Source organism: Schistocerca serialis, chromosome 3 (genome assembly GCF_023864345.2).
Source record: "Schistocerca serialis cubense isolate TAMUIC-IGC-003099 chromosome 3, iqSchSeri2.2, whole genome shotgun sequence".
Lineage (NCBI taxonomy): Eukaryota > Metazoa > Arthropoda > Insecta > Orthoptera > Acrididae > Schistocerca > Schistocerca serialis.
The window spans coordinates 625,224,482-625,245,630 of NC_064640.1; the positions used below are offsets into that span (position 1 = coordinate 625,224,482).

Below are 21,149 nucleotides of genomic sequence, written 5' to 3' on the forward strand. Positions count from 1 at the left end.
AAGTAATTGATGTACGACTTGACGTCCTCCACTATAAGCTCACTTTTTACTCATACGAAAGTTGGAACTTTCTCAAGAAGCTTCACCGGAGAACTTTCTCTTTTCTGTTCCTAAGACCGACAGGGCAATTCACAGCTTCCTTCACGGAAGTCGATGACAGCTCTCGGAATTTTCGGTGCTTCGATACAGCAGATGACATCCGAAAGGTGCCACTTTTGCATCAGCTGTTGTGTTTAAGACATAACGCTTGAATGTGTTAGTGTGGGATTGTGGGGGTGTCGGAGAGGAAATTTTCGGTACATACGTGTAAGAGTTTGAGATGACAGAAAACTTCGTTCACCATAATAGTCACTGATTGTGTCACCATCTGTCATATGATGAACTTCGATGAACCACCGCTGTTCAGTTCCTAATAAAGTTCGACCACAATTTAACACTTACACCCTGTTATCAGGGTAAAACTTTTCATTCAACGATGTGTAAAGTAAATCGTTAGTTGAGTATACAGTACGAGACAATCGTTTCTATCAATTCCCTGTCAGGTGTGTGATTAGAGCTTACCGTTAGCGAGAAAGTGCAAACAGCTGTTATGTATTCATAGTTTGTTTTGATGACAGCCTTGAGAGTATTTAGCGATAAGAGAGCTAATTTCGACCAGTAGCGTAACCCAACGCATATATTCCGTGTATCTGTGTAGGAATATTCGCACTGTTACAGAAGGTAATAAATTTAATTTGAACGATGCAGTTTAAAGAATGTTTCTAAACAGCGTTCATTATTTTAAGTTGTTTCCAGTTTGTTACTAGTATTGTGACTTGAATGTTTTATTAACCTAGATGTTACGTGACTTCACTAATCTTAAGTTGCGACGAAAGTTTGTGCTTTATTGAAAGGTAATTTGATAACACTAGTTTGCATGTACGTCGTTAGATCCTTATTCATTTTTAGCAAAATAAATAATTTCATTGGAGTGAAATATGGTCCAGAATTTGCTTAGAGGTAATGTGGCATCGCGTTCGTGCAAGACATTTGTGGCGTAAGAGATGTAAGTTTGACTGCTAATCGACAAATGAAACATTACTAATCAAATATGTGTGAAACGTTTGATGACACCTCTTTTGGAACACGTACTTTATTTATTATGTATTTGTGGTGTCCAGTGGAGAAAACAAACGTAAATTATAAAGAACGAATCTTGTGAAATCGGTTTTAGCCCAAAGTTAAAGTATCTCGTGCACGGGTGAGAGTTGCATGGTGGACATCATCCACCCCGAGTGTATTTTTCACAGTTGATATACCTTACATGTGCATAATATGCATCAGGATGCTCGTCAGAGACGTGTAAATTCCGTAACATACATTTCCCGAATTTACCTTGCAGTTTTAGTTTTATGATAAAAAGTGCTCAAAAATTTGGCAAAGTGCGTTTAAATATGGCCCTAACATTAACATAAGGCGACGCCACAGGTTAACCTGACACCAGAACCCTTTTTTGGCATTTGCACAGCACTCTAGCTTTGTCGTAGAAAATAGCGTGAGCATGTTTTGGGCATTTACGCTTGCGATGAACTATACGAGGAAGTTGTGTTCATTACACAGGTCTAAACACTTGCAAATGACTTTTATAAGATGTGCAAGCCTGTATAGAGAGATACAGTAAAGTTTAAAAGGAAGAAACTGGTTAGTGGGCTGTTGATGTATTAAATAAAAAGGAAAAAAAAAACCAAACTGTTTTGCAAATAGAGCAACATACTAGAGCATTTGCATTTCACTACTGTATTCACTGTCAAATTTGTTGTAGAAACGCTCAAGGCGGTAACTGGTAAGTTAAACTCAGGTGAAATCTGTGTTGTCAAGCTGAAGAAATCAGTTCTGACTCTTTTTTTCCTTTGGATATTACTCAGATGAGTAACAAAACAAAAATGTTATCTTAATTTTAAATATTTTCTATTGCCTTGCAGAGTGATTTATGCTATGATGCACAAAAGATAGTACATATATTTGCGGTGAAAAAAAAGTTACAGTAATGAATATTTCAGAGTTGAGCTCTACAGTAAATGAAAATTAAAAAAGCAACCCTTTGATGACCTATAAGAGACACATGTAGAGCAAAGTGCATAAAGCTCTTTGTGCACAGTGTGTGTGTCCTTGGCTGTTGTTCAGAGTTAGGTATTTGGCAGGAAACTGGAAACCCACATGACTTCAGAGATAATTTAGTTTGCCTTTTCTCTGTGAATAACATGACATTTAGGATTGTAGATGCCTTTCACATTGTGTACCATGGTTTTACAAAATCTATAGTCAAGGAATTCTAATCCAAATGTAACTTCAATTTCTTTCCCACATATGCAAGAGCAGTTGTGAGAAGGTTCTGCTGCTAGGTGTGTCTCCTTATGTGATGGTTTAAATTGGTTAATATGCCATTATCTATATGGAAGTGATAAGCCAGTATTTTTGTTTGTGTACTCATTTATCATCTTGTATGCTCTCTGTGCACACCTTCAGAGCAGAGCCTGGAACTTCATCTAAGCCTACTGACTTACTTTTTAATTTCTGTATTGTCTTCCTGGCTCCATACTTTGTTGTGGGAAACATCGTTGTGCTTGCTGTGTATGTCATTGTGGGTGATATGTGTGTTTAAAGAAGTTTTATTGCAACGCCACTCCATTACCAGAGAAACAATCAGTTACAAAATTTGCTAATTCCTGAGGATGATCTATTATTCTACCACCATCTTTGCTTTGTATGTTGTTATACTAGTGTCTGCCTTTTCCTGTTTATTGTTTTATGACATCCCATACCACTTTGCTTTTATATTATTTTGTCGTAGAATGGTTTTTTTGCAGCAAGCTGAAGCCATTCGTATATCTCTGTATATCTGTGATAGTAATCTAGTATCTATGGAACAGAGTAGCGCTTTCACAAAGACTGGGGCATTTAACTGTCTGGGAACACATTCTAATATTCACAGTTATCGTTCTGTTTTCTTTAGATGCTACTGTAGAAATGGCTACTTTTGCAAATGTCTTCTCAAAAATTAATGTAAACAGTGTGCTGAATTTAGAGAACTTCGAATGTACATTTTTTTCCATATACACTTTATCCCAGGTTTGATTTCCCAGAGCCCTAAAAGAAGTAAAAGTGCTCAAAAATGCTTAGAAAGTTATTACTAATTTCACTCCTTAACACTTGTATTGATATTCATGTCTTCAAATGTTATGTTAGTTTTGGGGATGGAGACACTTTCCAGAACTTCAGTTCATTTGTTAAAGAAAGTGTCTACATTACCACTAGGTGAGTGGGACACACACAGAATGACTAACTTGACTTGTATTTCGTTGAGGGAATAATGGACAAAATTACATATAGTTATATTGAAGGCACAAATATGAAAAAGTATCTTTGGATTGGAAACAGTGGTCCATCTGCATCCAAACTGTTGCAAACTAGTGTGAAGTGCATGACAAAGGGTACTATCCATTGTACCAATTATTTTGGTTTATTCTCATTCCATTCATGAATGGAGTATGGGAGGGATGGCTGTGTCTATGTGTTACGTAATTGATCTAAACATGCCCTCATGTTCGCTATGGTAGTGATGTGTAGGAAGTTGTAGTGTATTCGTAGATTGATATTTAAATCTGGTTCTTGAAACTTTGTAAGTAAGCTTTCTTGGGATTGATTGACTCACATATCTGGAGGCCAATAAGAAATATGATTGTCTACATCCTACATGTATGATGATGACATATGCTACAGCTATGACTTCATTATCCTCTCTAGCAAAAGTACCATTGCCCCGGTGTCTTTTATGCCGGGCCCTTGGGGGCCGCTTAACTACAGTACTCCCCCAATGGGTGGGGGCTGCCCTCCTATTGCTTCCCCCACACCTCCGTTGGGATGTGTCAACTTGTCATCTGCCAGAGATTTGTCAGCAACCCACAGCCTCAGCAGCAGCTCCCTCCTCTGGCATCTCTTGCCCTTTGGACACTCCCTTCCCAGGAATCTGCTGCTCTGGAACCAATGGAAGGAGGTGCCGCAGCTTGAGTGTCATTGGACTTCACATTCCTTGTCTGTCCCAGAATCTGGGGCAGATAAGCCATCACAGATGTCTGAATCATGTAAGGAGATGAAGGACAAGTAGTAGTCCTTGAAGAAGAAGGTGCCTCTGGTGACCCCTATGCCACTGGGCTCCACCATTCTGCCTCTGTCTCTGAAGTGGTTGTGGTTGCTCTTGTGCTGCCCCCCCCCCCCTCTCTCCCCCCCCCCCCCCCCCACACACACGTCCATCTTGGTTCTGAACCAAGGTGTGTTGAGGCTATATCCTTGCAACTGGTGACAGTTGGTGGCCTTGAGGCATGACCTGCCTCCTTGGTCCCTTTTAGCCCTCATGGTATACTGATAGTATGATCCTCCAAAGGAACTTTAGTATTTTTTTCAGCCAGCTGGCTGAGCTACAAAAAGCTCTTATGCATTTCCCCTTCCTTTTGCATTGCCCTCCAGGGAACTTAGTTCCCAGCAATGTGGAAACCTACTCTCTATGGCCATTGGGGCTATTTGAAGAATTATGCTGACTATGAAAGAGTATCAGGTGGTATTTGCATGTATGTTCTGGGGTTAGTCTACAGGGAACACATGCCATACATTATGACTATGGAGGCTGTGGCTGTTCATGTGAGGCCATCTTTGGAATTTACCATCTGTAATATGTATCTCCCTTCAGATGATCAAGTGTCCCAGAATGCATTGTCTCCACTGTTTTCTCAGCCTCCCCTCCCCTTCCTAATATTGGGTGACTTCAATGCCCAAAACTGTTTGTGAGGTGGAACTACGGCCACTGGCCTTGGTTATGCTGTCTAAAACTCATATGCAGACTTGCAGGGATTAAACTTCACCTCTTGAACACTGGTGTTTCCACTTACTTCAGTGTGGCATATGGGTCTTATATGGCCACTGATCTTTCCATTTGCAGCCAAGGTCTTCTCCCCTCTTTCCATTGGAGAGTCCATGGTGTCACTTGATGTCCTCTCAGATAGGCTCTCAACAAAGTTGCCTGGGATGCCATTGCCCTTAGCACCCCACCCCATGGAGGTAACAATGCAGCAGTCGAGAGCACAACTACAGACATTCTACTGGCAGCTGACTTAGCGGTCCCTTATTTCCCAGCAATCCCCTATTCCTTGGTACCTCCCCTTCAGAAGACAGTACCTTGATGGATCCCAAAATCATCATGGCTATTAGAGATTGCAGATGGGCTCTCCAATGTCATAAGTCACATCCTTCCATGGAGCACTTCATTGCCTTTAAATGACTCCATACCTGGTTCCACCACCTCGTAAAACTACAGAAACAAGAATGCTGGGAATGTAATGTCACTACCATTGGGTTGTGTATCCCTTCCTTACAGAGTTGGGCAAAGATTCAATGACTCTGTGGACACCAGTCTCCCACAGGTGTACCTAGTATCTCTCTAAAAGGTGTTGTCTGTACTGATCCAGGCACTGTCACTGAACATTTTGCTTTGTCTGAGAATTATCAGCCTGCATTTTGTATCCTCAAACAGCAGAGGGAGAGAATTCACTTACTTTTCACTACATGTCACATGGAGCCATAAAATGTTCTGCTCAGTGAGTGGGAAGAACCCTACCCCTTTGCGCCGACACATCTCACGAGCCAGACCACATGCACAGTCAAATGCTCAAACACTTATTGGTGGATTGACAGCATCATGCCCTTGCCATTTTCAGCTATATCTGGGGCAAGGGTGAGTTCCATCTAAGTGATGAGAAAGAATTATTGTCGTGATACTGAAAATGGGCAAACTCCCTTGAGATGGGCAGCTATTGCCCAATTAATCTCACTAATGTTCTTTGCAAGCTGCTCCACATATGGTGAACCAGTGGCTATGTTGGTACCTGGAGTCGCGGGACCTTTCGGCTCTTTCACTGGCTGGTTTTTGCCAAGGTTGTTCTGCTGTTGACAATTTGGTCTACCTGGAGTCTGCTGTCTGGTCAGCTGTTGCCAGGTGTCAGCGACTTATTGCTGTCTTCTTCAACTTGCAAAAGGCTTTTGACATGACATGACATCACCACATTCTCATTACCCCACATGAATTGGTTCTCCAGGGCCCACTCTTGAATTTTGCCCTGAACTTCTTGCCACACTGTATATTCTGGGTTTAAGGTGGTGCTTCCCACAGTACCCAACATGTACAAGAGAATGGGATCCCACAAGGCTCTGTATTGAGTGTGCACTTTTTTCTAGTGGCTGTCAATGGTATTAGTTGCAACTGAGGGGTATTGAGTGTCCCACTCCCTGTACAATGATAATTTTTGTATTTACTATTGCTCCTCAACTGTGGGTGTTCTTGAACACAGGTTGCAGTGTCCCATACACAAGGCTCCATCCTGGGCTCTCACCAATGGCTTCTGGGTTTTAGCTGCCAAGACATGTGTCGTGCACTTTTGGTGCCGTCATACTGTCCATCTACACCCAGGACTCTACCTTGATGACCAACAGCTCAATGTGGTAAAGTGTTATCACTTTCTGGGACTGGTCTTCAATGCATGGTCGACATGGCTTCTACATCTTCAGCAACTTGAGCAAACATTCCACACATTAATAGTCATTGCTGCCTTGGTAACACCAGCTGGGGTGCAGACCACTCTACACTCTTGCAGCTGTACAAAGCTTTGACCTTCACCTGTCTTCATTACGGGAGTCTGGCATATCACTCAGCATCACCTTCAGCATTGCTGATGGTGGACCTGATACACCATTGTAGGGTCTGAGTTGCAACAGATGTCTTTTGTGCCAGCTCTGTGAACAACCTACTCATCCTTCTCCCTCATCCCCCACCTGCTGGTCAGATGACAAAAACTGCTGCTCATCTAAGCATCTGAACTATGGTGTCCATTTTCCTGGTAGGAAGATCCACTTCACATGACAGAGGCCCAAGGCTGGGATCGTGATTGCAGTTCACATATAGTGTCGCTGCTTTGAACTCCAGCTACCCCTTATGTCACTTCTTGTTAGGTTGCAATCATGTACGCTCCCATGGTATGTGCTCCATCATCAGATCCGTCTCTGTGTATCCTTTGGACCGAAAGACTGTTGATCCTGTGGTTTTTCACTGCCTGTTCATGGCCATGCTGGATGCATTTCTGGGTTCAGAACCAATATACACCAATGGCTGTATGATTGATGGACAAACCAGTTTTGCCTACACACAATGCATGATGCAGTAAACTACACTGTTTGCTTAACGGATGCAGTGTATTCACTGCAGAATTGATGGGGATTTATCAAGCCCTCAGCCATGTTGGTTCTTACACAAGTGTGAAATTCTTAATCAGCAGTGACCCCCTGAGTGGTCTTCAGGCTATCAACCAGTGCTACCCTCTACACCCTTTGGTTGTGACTATCCTGAATTTCCTTTGTGACCTCCATAAGCTGGACAGTCAGCCATCTTTGTCTGGACCCAAGGTCATGTTGGGATCCCAGGGAACAAATATGATGACCAGTTGGCTTCCAGGATGCGGACTTTGGAGATGAGGATACTGCAATCAAACATTCGCTCACCTACATCGTCAACTGTTGGAGGCTTGGAACACGGATTGTTATGCTCCGGTTCCTCCAAATAAAGTCCGAACCATAAAGTGGGCCACGACCGTATGGCTGTCTTCCATTTGTGCTTCTTGCAGGGAATCTAATGTTCTCTGTCAGCTTCACATTGGCCACACTTGACTGACACATGGCTGCATCCTCTGAAATGAGGATCCACCCCACTGTCGGTGCAGTGCCTGTCTGGTGGTGTCCCACATCCTACTGGATTGCCTTAATTTGGCCACCTTATGGCGAAACTGTAAACATGCTGACATGCTACCTCTGGTATTAGGAGACAGCGCTATATCACTTGGTCTGATTTTACATTTTACTCATGAAAATGGTTTCTACTCCTCTGTGACATAGGGCACATTAGCCTCAATGGCCACTTGAAGAACTGGAGGGGGTGCCCTCATTGCCTGCTCCAACACAGAGGGCCCATGGCTGCTCTTGCCTGGTGGTCTGACCTGACTCCTGCTCTTTCCACCTTTTTAATTCTTATCCTTTTACATCTTTCATTGCTTTACTGTTTCATCATTGTCATTCTCTTTTCTGAGATTTTATAAACTTATAAGCAAGACACACAAAGCATTGAGGGACTGATGATCTTGTAGTTTGGTCCCTCTAACCCCATCAAGCTAGTCATCCATCCATCCTTCTGACTGAATATTTGTTCACCTTTCTTCAGACAGTACTTCATTATAAATAACTGCAGCATGTGTGAAAAGTTTGAGGTTTCTATTTATATTCCATGCAAGGTCATGAATATTCAACATAAATAGCAAGAGTTCTAACACACTATCCTGGGGCACAGTTAAAGTTACTTTTACATATGCTGGTGACTCTCCATCTGAGATAACATGGCCCTGTGAAGTACTTTGAACCACCCATCATATGATGGCTTCTTGAATGTGTCTGTAGATGAAAACAGTATTATTGTCCAACAGGGCAATGATGCTAAGAATACTACCACAAATTCTATAAGGTGGTTCCTGTACAACACTACAAAACACTTCACAACACTCTAGTTTCCAGATATACATATGTTGAAAATTTATGGAACATCTTAGGAACCCACATTAAAAACAAATGTATTACAAATAAAAAGTATAAGATGGAGCTACTTCTAGGAGCCAGGAGAAAATATTGGCAGTGGAGACATTGAAAGTGAAGAATAAATAAACAAATGCTCTAACGGTATTTTTGCAGAAGAAAGAAGGCATCTATTTACAGTGGATCTTGGTATGACACAATATGTAGTCATTTTTAAGCTTTCTGTGTCTTTTTTATGTAAATAAGTCACAATTTCAGATTTGTAGCCTTTTCTGTATTTTTATACTTTTGCAGTAATTCATACTCACATACTGTCAATTTGCTTTTATACCAGAACACTTTTTTAGGTTTCCAGATACAACTGTTCAATTTTAACACTAGATTTGGGCCACAGGAACTATGAAGAGAAAAGCCTAAATGTCTGAATACTTGATATGCTATTAAAATGAGTCGCTTCTTAAAGCTGTGTTTTATTTGACACAATGTTTTTTTTTTTTTTTTTTTTTTTTTGTATGTAAAATAAATGCTAGAGCATCAGGCATCTGTGGTTTACATTGTTGTTAACACTGATTAAACTAAAGCCAAAAGATGTATGTGTCTGACAGCATTCTGCACTTAGCCAGTTGACTTCCATGAGGCCGCCAGTGGACACAGCAGCACTATCGTCATGTTACCACTGGTGGCTACAAACTTTACTCTGTTTAGTACAGTATATCTGTTCTTGGTGTGGAAAAAAAAAACTATATACTGCAATAAAAACAGTGAAGTGGGGGGGCCATCAGTGGGCCCAGAGCATCAGGCATGAACGCGTACTGTGTGTGTCGGCGGCCTAGTGCACTCAATGTGTTAGGGTATTTAAAACTAGAGCAGAGTGTAATAAGTAAGGAAGTAATTACATTAGGATACTATAAAGAAAAACCAATACAGTGGATTGTTACTATTTGTATGGTGACAGACTGAACAAATTTTATCCCTAAACCACATATTAAAAAAATTGACTCCTAGAAAGTGGTTAACACTGTGTTTATAGTCATACCTTCACTAGAAACTTACAAAGAAGAGCAGCTAGTTGATGCCTCACTGCTGAGAAATATCTGACAATTCTTCAAGTAGCATATGTGCCCCTTTATTTTGGTGTCTGGAACAAGTATACTGTGAACAATATGATATTGCATTTAATTTTCTGGAACTTCCCTGAAACACCCTCTGTCCTACAATTTCCTTTTTGCTGTGATCAGTATGCACTAAAACTTCTGAATTTAAACTCTTCTATTCATAATAAACAAATGAAATGACCAAAATTTCCTTGTATGCTGTTTGTCATTGCAGGTCTACCATATTACACATATGCGATTCACTATGAAAAGAAAACCACACCCCTGTTTATTACTTGGGCTAACCTATCATTCTGTAATAGTCTGAACCTGTTGTTGTCCTCAGACCCTCAAAAGCAAAGCTCTGTGTTCTGGCTCTTAATTGGCCAATCGGAACTGACTGACTGACTACTAGATCATCCTCTGCCAATGCCCTCACTGGGTGTGATTAGAGGAGCATGGGGCTAGTGAAAGAAAAATAAATTTAAAAAGTCGTGTGAGCAGTGTACCAAAGAATTCAGTACACCAGTGTTCCTACAGAAAGGAAACTGGTGAAATAACACCCAGAAACTAAAAAAAAACAAAAGTCCAAAGCCCTTTGACCATACATCAGTAGTGCTGTCAGATAAAACTGAAGACAGCTCGTCTACAGAAGCAGAGAGTATGAAGCCAGCTGGAGGAAAACAACCAGCCCCTGTCCAAACCTCCGAAGATTGTACAGTTCCAGTATTGGCAGCAAGAAGCAGGAGTGTTAGTATAACTACTTCATCGATAAAGGGCTTCCATATTCCAATAGAATATCACTGGTACCAGGATGCACCTGGAGGAACCATATCTCTTGGCACAGATGAGGCCAGAGTCTGTCTCTCCAGAGACTACTCAGAAAATCACCAGTGCCCCCTGGGCTTTGGTGTCACAGATTCTACAGGAAAGGCAACCTCGGTGAGGAGAAGGCCAAAGAAGGTTTAGCGATATTCTTCAGTGGTGTATACCACATCTCCAGCCTTTCCTCCTCAACAGCTTGCAAGCAGTTGCTGCAGTAGTGCTTCTATCATATAGGATTCTCATACATGCTCTAGCGCTCTATACTTGCTCCCTAATGAACCTCTATACAACAAGACTTTTCAGCACTCAAATGTTACTGTTCATGCCGTCTATTCGGCATTGTGCCCCAAGCCTTCTCGTACAATGATCAGTGGGAAATGGATGATGAGCTGCGCTCCAGTGACCACTTCCCAATCTGGATACATCCAAAATAAAACAGCCCAGTTGCGGTTCAGTAAGCGCAAACTGGTGGCAGCGTCACCAGCTGTTTTGACATAGAGACTGTGTCTGAAGCTGTGTAGGTCACACCACCAAAATAATCCACTATGCATCTGATGCATTCTCACCAGAGGTACTGGGACAGCAGGAAGTTATAAATGCCATTTCACAACTGGATAAAGGCTTATGGATGTGTGAAGGTTCCAGTGCAGACCATCTTATGTGAATCTCACAGCCTTTTTAGTGTTCTGTACTGTATCTGGGCCATATCAAGTTGTCAATAGAGAGAGTTCTAACATCTGAAGAACTAAACCAAACAGAAGCCAGAATGCTAACAATGAATGAAATGTGAGAAGAAAGCCAACTGAGAAAGAGAGGTCCCAAAACTCGCAAATGTCTAAATGTGGCAGAATATCTGCAGGTTAGGCTTCGAAGTTAGCAAACACACAACTGACGTGAGTCGGCAACCACTTTAACTTTGTACCTCAGAAATCAGAGGCTCTTTCCAGTACACACGACACAGGTGTGCCATGTTGACAGCTGCCATAACCAGTTCACTGGCCACTGGTTCTGCAACATGTGTTGCTATGGCATTATTGGCAAGCATTGATGCAAGTCCCCCCCCCTTAATGGTCACATAAGGGCATAAGTGCCAAGGTCTATGCCTTAAATGTCTGGAGGGGGAGGGGGAAAAACTAATTTCGCCCATACAGTTTGAGGCCCTTGGAGCTGGTTCCTGAGGTGGTGACTGCGTATGCTCATGTTGTGACCATAATTGGTTCCTGTGTTTCATGCACTTATTGTATCTGACCGCAACCTCAAAAAGTTGCCAATCCCTGTGCTGGACTATACCCCTTCTGTCCACCCCCAGCTAATGCCCAAATCTGCAGACCCAAGCCAACACACCCTTCTAGAAATGGGATGTAAAAAGTGGCTGCTGGTATTGGAGGGTGCAAGAGATCCAACAATGTACTGGGGCATCATCCATGCAGGATTTCCACCAGACTATGCCCGTTTACCAGGAGGTGTGGTACATGGCTAAGAAATGTCAAAGAGCTTCCTCTTCCAGCATAGTTTGTACAACCTTCCCCATTCAGGTCTTTAATGTCCTGATCATCTACTCCACCTCCAAGTTGGGTGCTGGATGGAAGGGAATGGTGGTCAGATGCTGCATACCATTGTGGCCAAAGAACACCTGAAACTCTAATGCCGTAAACTGGGGGCTATTATCAGAGACCAATGTGGCTGGTACACCCTCTATTGCAAATATAGTTATGAGCACCATGTAGGTGGATCTTTCTTGTGGTGGACATCAATGCTGTAGAGGGGAAGTTGTACATGGCATCCACCAGTATCAGCTACATTTCCCCAATAAAAGGACCAACGAAATCCACGTGTACTCTATCCCATGGCTGAGGCAGTTGACGCCACAGCAAAAATTTTGGGTCCAGGGGGAGGAGCGGGGGGTGGTACTTGGATCTTCAAACAGGCACGACACTGCCTCACTGCACGTTCGATATGGCTGTTTATTGCAGGCCAAAATATATGCCATTCAGCTAATACCTTCAAACGAGACATCCACTAGTGGGAAGAATGCAGCAACTGGAGGATATGTGGATGGAGTGAAGGCAGAACTACAATGCGACAGTTGTCATCCTGTGTTGTAAGCAACACCACTCCCTTAGGTACCTCGAACCATTTTTTCTTGCTGAAATAAGGTTGAAAATCAGGATGGGCATCCTTAGGAAGGTGCAGGCCATCCTCTGTCAAACTCTGTATTGGGACTTATGGGCAACCTGGACAGCACAACATTCACACACTGTGCAGTGGGCCAAAAATGGATATCATAATATTAAACTTCCTGGCAGATTAAAACTGTGTGCCCGACCGAGACTCGAACTCGGGACCTTTGCCTTTCGCGGGCAAGTGCTCTACCAACTGAGCTACCGAAGCACGACTCACGCTCGGTACTCACAGCTTTACTTCTGCCAGTACCTCGTCTCCTAATTAATTGCTAAGAAATAATGCATGATGCTCCAGTCTCTGAGCTATCTTGTCAGGGAGTCTGGCCTTAGGATTAAACGACGACACCAATGGTTTATGATTCATGACTAAGTGGAATTTGGAGCCTTATAGAAAAACACAAAACTTTTTAACATCATAGACTATTCCCAGCACCTCTTTCTCTCTGTAGGGGTAATTCTTTTGGATGATTGAGAGGGTTTTAGGTATGTAAACAGTCAGTTGTTCTGATCCATCTGGATTTCTGTGGGACAGTACAGTACCAATCCCACACTGTGACCAACCGAGGTGGCGTACTGGTTGGCACACTGGACTTGCATTCAGGAAGACAATGGTTCAAACTCATGTGCGGCCATCCTGATTTAGGTTTTCCTTGATTTCCCGAAATCGCTCCAGGCAAATGCCGGGATGGTTCCTTTCAAAGGGCATGACCGAGTTCCTTCCCTAATCCGATGGGACCAATGACCTCACTGTTTGGTCCCCTCCCCGAATCAACCAACCAACCCATACTGTGATGCGTCAGCAGCCAGTATTAAGATTTTCTTTGGGTTACAGGTAGCAGGGCAAGGAGCAGCGCATAAACAATGTTTCAGATACATGAAAGCTCTATGAAAAGCATCTGACCAAACATATGTCACACCTTTCTTATGAAGCTGGTTGAGAGAATTTGAACCCTCTGAAGCATTTGGTATGAATATGTTGTTGTTGTTTTCATTCTCAAGTAACGACTGCTGAGTCTTCAGGTTCCAAGGGACTGGCAACATATAGTTGCGACATGGTCATCAAGAGGTTTAATGCCCTCATTACTTAAGAAATGCCCTAAATATTTGACACAGGGATCAAAAAACATATATTTTTAAAATTTACAGTGCAGATCACTGTCCTCCAGTTCCTGCAACACTTCCTGTAAGTTTTGGAAATGTTCTTCCCTGGTGACACCTGCAACAAATCATTCAGATAAGTTGCGCATTTCAAACATTCTGCCCAATAAAACACTGAAAAATTACTAGGGCTGACACAACACCAAAAGGTAACCTGGTAAACTTTTAGAGACCAGACAGAGTATTAATAATGAGTAACTGCTGTGACTCAGCATCAAGGAGCAACTGCAGATAGGCATCTTACAAATTGGTCTTTGAAAAATAGTGTCCAGTAACTCCTTGGTGTGAAGGAATAGGTACATTTCCACCTCACCGTGGGTGTTAATTGTGGATTTAAAATTACCACACAATTGAATTGCTCCACTGGGTTTTTCAACCACCTCTTGACTCGATGCTACAGTCAAAATAACCCTTAGTTCCTGTAGTCTGTGTAATTCAATTTTAACGACTTCTTGCATAACAAATGGCAAAAGGCTAGCATGATGAAACTTAAGAGTTGCAGATGGCTTAAGCTGAACGTGGGCCAGAAAATCCCTTGATCTACCTGACTTTGGCTGAAGAAACTACCGAATGCTGAGGTAGCGCAGCCATTACTGTCTGCTGTACTGGACCAGGAATTGTGATGGCCACTATGCCTTTTGTGTGCAGGCCAGTCCAGTGGTGGAGGAAACTGATTCTTGTTATCTTCCTTATTAAGTTGCTTAACAAGGTGGGAGTGAGAAAGCTTTTTAGCAACTAAGGATGACACAAACATGTCTCAAGCTAGGGAACAAGACCCTATGGTTTTGTCTGACAGGGTGTTACTGGAACAACTGCAGTCCATTTACGCCATGTGACACTCATGAGCAAAGGCTTCCTAGGCCACTGAAGACAGCTCATATGACCATGCTAACTGTGCCTCATCAGCTAGTGATGGGTCAGACGACTCTAAGGCTTTTGCTTGAAATGATTTACCAGCAGCTCATCGAATAATTACATCACTGACAATGGAATCTGCATAAGATACACCACACTGACTACAATCAAACTTAAAATATCTAGATAAAATTTGTAACTCCACTACTCATTCTGCACATGACTTGTTAACATGCTTTTGTTGTTGATTTATGTTAAGGTGCTACCACAATGTGTGATTTACACTGAAAAGGTGCAGCCAACACTGAACACAATTCATCAAGTTTCAACAAAGTGGGGTCCATGTGAGAATTAAGCTTTAGCACCAAATTATAAAGAAGGAATTAGAACAAAGGGGGAGCCCACTCATATCTACAGAATCAGGAATTTTTCTTACCCTACAGCAGAGCAAGAATCATTTCAGGCAGTTGTCCCACTTCTCTCTACCTACATCAGAAAGTCCAAAAGCTGGGGGGGGGGGGGGGGGGGGGGGGCTGGGGTCAGTGGTCAGTGGTGCCTGTTGCTGTGGTTCTTCTTGGGTTGCAAAACTTTCAGAAGATCAACAGGTTATGGATGTAGTTGCTGCTGCTGGTGCCATAATTCCATAAACTGATCACCAAAGATGATGCAACGTGACCGATGTACACGTGAGAGACACTCATCATCACTTTACTGTATCCAAGTCATACCATGCTGCCAACAGTGAGTGTTCAAATGTCCAAAGAGCTAACAGAGTAGAAACCAAATGCAACAAGCCAATATAGTGTGTGTGGTAAATATAGGAATGGTTGAGGAAGTGCTGGCTGACCATACAGTAACTTCCAGGTGCTTCAATAAACCTATCAATGCAACAATCGGAAGAAGGGAGCATTGAAAGAACAGAACACGATACTGTTAAGGAGACAGTCTGGATTCCTATGGCTCATAAACAGATGGAGGTGCTGAGGCCAGAGTATACGGGTTGCAGCCTATACTAAAAATAGCATTCTCTCTAGGGATGCTGGCCTCAGTACTACATGAGGAAATAGAGTGTGCATGGAAGGGAATTTGTGTATGTGCTACAAGGACAGTAGTATCTACATTTATTCAGACAACCAAGCAGCTGTGAAATCTCTCTCAGCCCCTGCAGTGAGATCAAAGTTCATTGCAGACTGCCATGAAGACCCTGAGAGACTAAGTGAGAGCTGTAGGGTAAACCTGCTGTGGGTACCCGATCACTCAGGAATTAGTGGCTATGAACAAGCTGATAGATTGGCCAGGACAGGCATGGTGACTCCACTTATTGGACTGGAACCTATTCTAACCATCACTAAGGTAAAATTAAAACTCTGTAGCTGGATCAGGAAGCAGCATGTAGCATATTGGAATATGATCCAAAAACAAAAACATGGCAAGCTAATGATCCCGAAGCCAAGTTTTGAGAGAAGGTCTGTATTTTTGATCTAGATCAGGAAACAGATTAAACTTGTGGTGGGACTTACGACTAGCAATGGAAACTTTAAGAAATGCCTACACACAGTAGGTATATAGGAAGAAGCCCGTAAGTGTAGACCATGTGGTGAACAGGATGACACCCCACCCCATCCCATCCAGTCTTCCAACACAAAGCTCTGGAAGGCAAAAGACACAGAATATTCAGGTCATTAGAGCCTGAAGAAATTGTGTCTAACAAGGAACTACTAAAGGGTCTCCTACTACTTCTTAAGGGTACTAGTTCACTTAATTAGAAACACAGGGCGTGAAACCGCACAATAAATTCAGTTTTGGCATGAGCAACATGGGGCTAAGAACACTGCTTATTTTTGTCTCCCTGCATTAATCAAATAAATGGAGGAGAACTTTGTTCAAGTTGTCATCATTGCCAGCCAAGATTCGCCTTATTTATTACCGGGTGACAACAGAAAAGGGTAATTAGGATTTCATATCCATTGATGATTATGTTTACAACTACTTCCATCTCTATGTTGGTGCTGGCTTCAGAATTAACTGCAGCATGTGGCATGCCCCTAGATAACAATAAAAATTATTATAGCATGTTGTAACAGGTGACTTGGAAAGTTAAGGAAGGCCTTGACATTTTAACTGTATATGACAAACAGAACAGATTCCTGACTCATGGAAAGAAGTTGTTTTAACTGCCCTCCTTAAGTCAGAGAAGGATTAGAAATTCCCATATAGCTGTCATAGTCTTGCCTTCAACAGCTGCTTGGGAAAGACCTGAGAGTTGATTGTCCACCTCAACCTTATCTGCATCATAGAATCCAGGCTGTTTCTTAAGCACTTTCAGCAAGAATTTGGAGGCGTCATTCAAATATTGATTACGTGACCCTGTTGAAGAAGGCAACTATACAGTTAGATTTCCTGAATACGACACTCTTCCCCCCCCCCCCCCCCCCCCATATCTATCTCTCTCTCCCTCCCTCCCTCCCTCCCTCCCTCCCTCCCTCCCTCCCACCACCCTTTTCATAATATTGTTAAATCCAGGCTTTGTTAGACCTGTGAATAACTTAAAATTATGTAGTAATATTCACATTCTCTTTCATCTTCTCTACAATTTCCACACTGACTGTCTTTTCTTCTTCATTTACTCTGTCACATGGTACACCCATAACTGCTCAAAACTTAGGGGTGACACACTTGGTCAGTATCTAATCGACTGGAAGTTAAGGTGGGGAGATAGTTTTCCATCAGTTATAGACACAGGCTATACAAGCAAGGACCAGAATCAAGATGGCAGCAGAAGACAACATTCCTATTACCATGAACCTGCTGTGGTATCGCTGAATATGTTGTAACATCTGTTCCACACTAATGCACCCCTTCAATGTGGCTATAAGCTCATCAAGAGAATGGAGCATAGTGGGATTCAGGGTATTATTCAGGAAGGTCAGATTCTTAGCTGGCATTATTTCTAGAGTATAAATGGGCAAGTACAGCAGTGAATACATTAGATTCAAAGCCATGCCCCCATTATTGTTGCCAGAAGTTGAAGTGTCAGTCTTGAGATATTACACTTTAACACTTTGTACTGCCCAGTAGTGTCTCACTGTCCCTTGGTTCTAAGCATTCTGTCTCCTTTGGATGCCCCTGATTGTAGCAAGTGGTGATAGCTAAGACTGCCCCGTATACTGAGTATACCAAGTGTGGTTGTATCTTCTGAAAATAAGGTTGTGTTGTGAGAATGTGTCATGGTCATCCTTCCACATCTCTCCCCCCAAAATACAATTCTGTCTCACACATCCCAGTTACAGTTTTAACCATGATGACCTCTGTAATGCTGCAATATGTACCAACTGTCAGTTTCTTCCTCTCCCAATTCTGTATCAAAACCTGCAACCTGAGAATACTCCTAGCTGTACTTTGCTTAAACTATTTTCATCTCCTCCTCCTTAAGTTCACTGCAGTGTGAAAACAAACCCTCAGATTACTACATAAAAAAAAAAAAAAAAAAAAAAAACGCACATAAACTGAAATAACAATCCAAATAATATCCTCCAATGAACTGTTAATGTATCACAAGAATGAAGTCCGTCATCACATTATAACCTCCAAATTAGTTTGTTATCTGAAAACTTGTCCTGCCCCTCAGTCTGCCACCATACAATAGTATGGAAATGCTCCAAGACACTGGTACCCCCTCAAGAAAAACACTCATATAAAAAAAACTTCATCATTGGTACATTATTCAGTCAGGTATTCTCATTACCATGGTGTACGACATGAGATTAAGAAAAACCAAATAAAATGCCAAACATTTTTAATGTACTATCTCTTCCCCTATGCATTGGCTTAACGCCAGGTTGTAACACATATGGCAATGAACTAGTAGATTGCACAGGAGCGATCTGCTTTATTTTGTGTGTTGCCTTCCCTTTCCTACCTCTTCCTTCTTCTTCTTCTTCTTCTTTTTTTTTTTTGGGGGGGGGAGTGACTGTCACCAGTAATGACAGTAAATAGTTAGACCTATCCTGAAAGGGATGGATACACCCAACATGGATGACATTAGTACAAGTAGAAAGTTGTAGCTTCACATTCACTGGTGAAGTCATATCAATCAGTTGATATGGGCCTTGATAATGAGTGAAGAAATTTTTTTTCTTTCTCCTTGAGGTGTAGGGGCTTATTAACATTATCCACTGTCTCACCCACTATTCGGGCAACATAACACTCCAACACCCCATCTGCTCTTGATGTTCCAGTGCCTTTGTGTTTCCTCATTGTACTTGACTCTGTATTTTCTGTAACATTACCAAGTGTCCATTCTTCCCTACTTTGAACTTGTCTACCTCTAGTGGTGATAGCATTCTTTGGCCTTATATTACCTCCTACAATGGTGGACCCATACTTTAGTGAAGCTTAGAATTATATGTCGACAACATATGGTAACAGCATGGCCCAATTGTTATGATGACTATTTATGTAATGGCTGAACATATTCCCTATTGCCTGATGAACTCTCTCTGTTCTCCTGTTTGCTTGTGAATGTAACACATTTGTTCTTAACTTAGGAATACACAATAAATGGCAAAGTTGCTTTATTAACTCTGACATAAAATTGGTGCCCTGATTTATAATTAACATCTATGGAACACCAAAGGTCAACAGTTATTTACCATGGCCTGAGCCACTGTGTTGGGATAGTTGCCATTTCCATGTAGTATGAAAAGTAACCTATTATTGTTAGTACATAGTGATTCCCTGCTAGCATTTGCTTAAAAGGACCTAGAAGCCCTTACCAATAATTTGAAATTGCTTACTAGCCTCAAGTAATCTTTGCAGTGGAAGGTTCCAATGGCTCAGTTCAGACCACTGTGCATGCAGTACAGAGTTCTTCGCATACTGTTTCAGCTCCTGATTACACCACCAGTACTGTTCAGCCACATGCCATCCCATGGTTCTTTGACCTCCATGGCCTGCTAACACTTGTAATGTGCCTATCTTTATACTTCCTTGTGCAGTGTGAATGAACCGCAGCACAACATCCAAGTTTTGTTTTCTTGCATAGCACTCTGTCACACACAATGCTGACAGTCTTTGTCAGGTGCTTGCACTTTCTTCCAATCTGCAACACTGTGACCTACCCTTCACAACACACCAACCTTCATAGTGAGGCCATCTGCATTCCCACACTTCTTGCCCGGTTGATGCATTACCCCAAAATCAAACTCACTAAGCTTCAGTGCCCAACGCATTAATCTGCTTGATTGATATTTCAAGCCTAACAGCCATTTTTATGCTACATGATCCATTATTGCTTTTGATTTCCTAACAAATATGTACCATTACAATATTCTTTATTCTGTAAGACACTTGCACAGAGGATGGTGATGGTGGCTCAGTGGGATGCATAGTCTCTCAGGAAGTAGTTGCTACCTCACCATAGCATGCACCATGGTGCTTGACTTGTGGCACTGCAAATACACAGGGGTAACTGTGTGCCATCTTAGTGAAGTAGCATTGGCTGGTGTAGCCTTGCAGATGCAAGACTGACATTAAGTGGAGGCACCCCCATTCAGTCCTCATTATGTGCCTAATGTATGATGACAAGCAGATAGAAGAAGTGGACAGTGTTAAATTCTTGGGATTACAGCTTGATAATAAATTCAACTGGGAGGAGCACACCACAGAACTGCTGAAGTGTGTAAACAAATCTCTATTTGCGATGTGAGTTCTGTCAGACATAGGGGATATAAAAACGAAAAAGCTGGCATACTATGCTTGCTTTTACTCCATAATGTCATATGGAATTTTTTTTGGGGTAATTCATCAAGCCAAGCCAAAGTTTTCGAGGCACAAAAATGTGTGATAAGAGTTATATGTGGTGTAAACTCAAGAACATCCTGCAGAGGCCTGTTTAGGGAACTAGAGATACTAACTACTGCTTCCCAATATATTTATTCCTTAATGAAATTTGTCATTAAAAATATATCACTTTTTCAAACCAACAGATCAATTCATGGAATCAATACTACAAATAAGAATAATCTTCACAAGAATATAAAGTCACTTACTCTTGTACAAAAAGGTGTGCATATTCAGGAACACATATTTTCAATAATTTGCCAGCAGCCATAGAAAGCTATGAAATTAAGTTTAAGAGAAACCTAAATGATTTATTGGTGGCCAACTCCTTCTACTCCATTGATTAATTTCTCAGTAGAACCAACTGATTTTGTGTGTGTGTAAAAAAAAATTAAAATAAAATAAAAAGATGATCATTCCAGTTGGGACCTGTGGAAGGTACATTAGCTTATTTGTTTTAATTGTAAATATTTGTCATGTATTATTGTTTTACTGACATGTTCTACATCCTGGAGGACCTTCTCACTATGGATCA

General features: G+C 41.8%; 1 protein-coding gene across 7 annotated transcripts in view; it reads left to right on the forward strand.

Annotated features, from left to right (window-relative positions):
- Nucleotides 1–245: 245 nt before the first annotated feature.
- LOC126470513 (uncharacterized) overlaps nt 246–21,149 on the forward strand; it is a 270,580-nt gene continuing 249,676 nt past the window's right edge. The window contains exon 1 of one of the 7 annotated variants that reach the window (XM_050098418.1): nt 246–720. Coding sequence is in view for 1 of the 7 variants with exons in the window: in XM_050098414.1 (XP_049954371.1) it covers nt 1,315–1,341 (27 nt within the window). In the remaining 6 variants the exon portion in view is untranslated. Of the gene's footprint in view, nt 721–813; nt 894–956; nt 1,046–1,263; nt 1,342–1,803; nt 1,823–21,149 lie in introns of those variants that run through there. The other 6 variants (XM_050098419.1, XM_050098415.1, XM_050098417.1 and 3 more) reach the window with 6 other exon arrangements.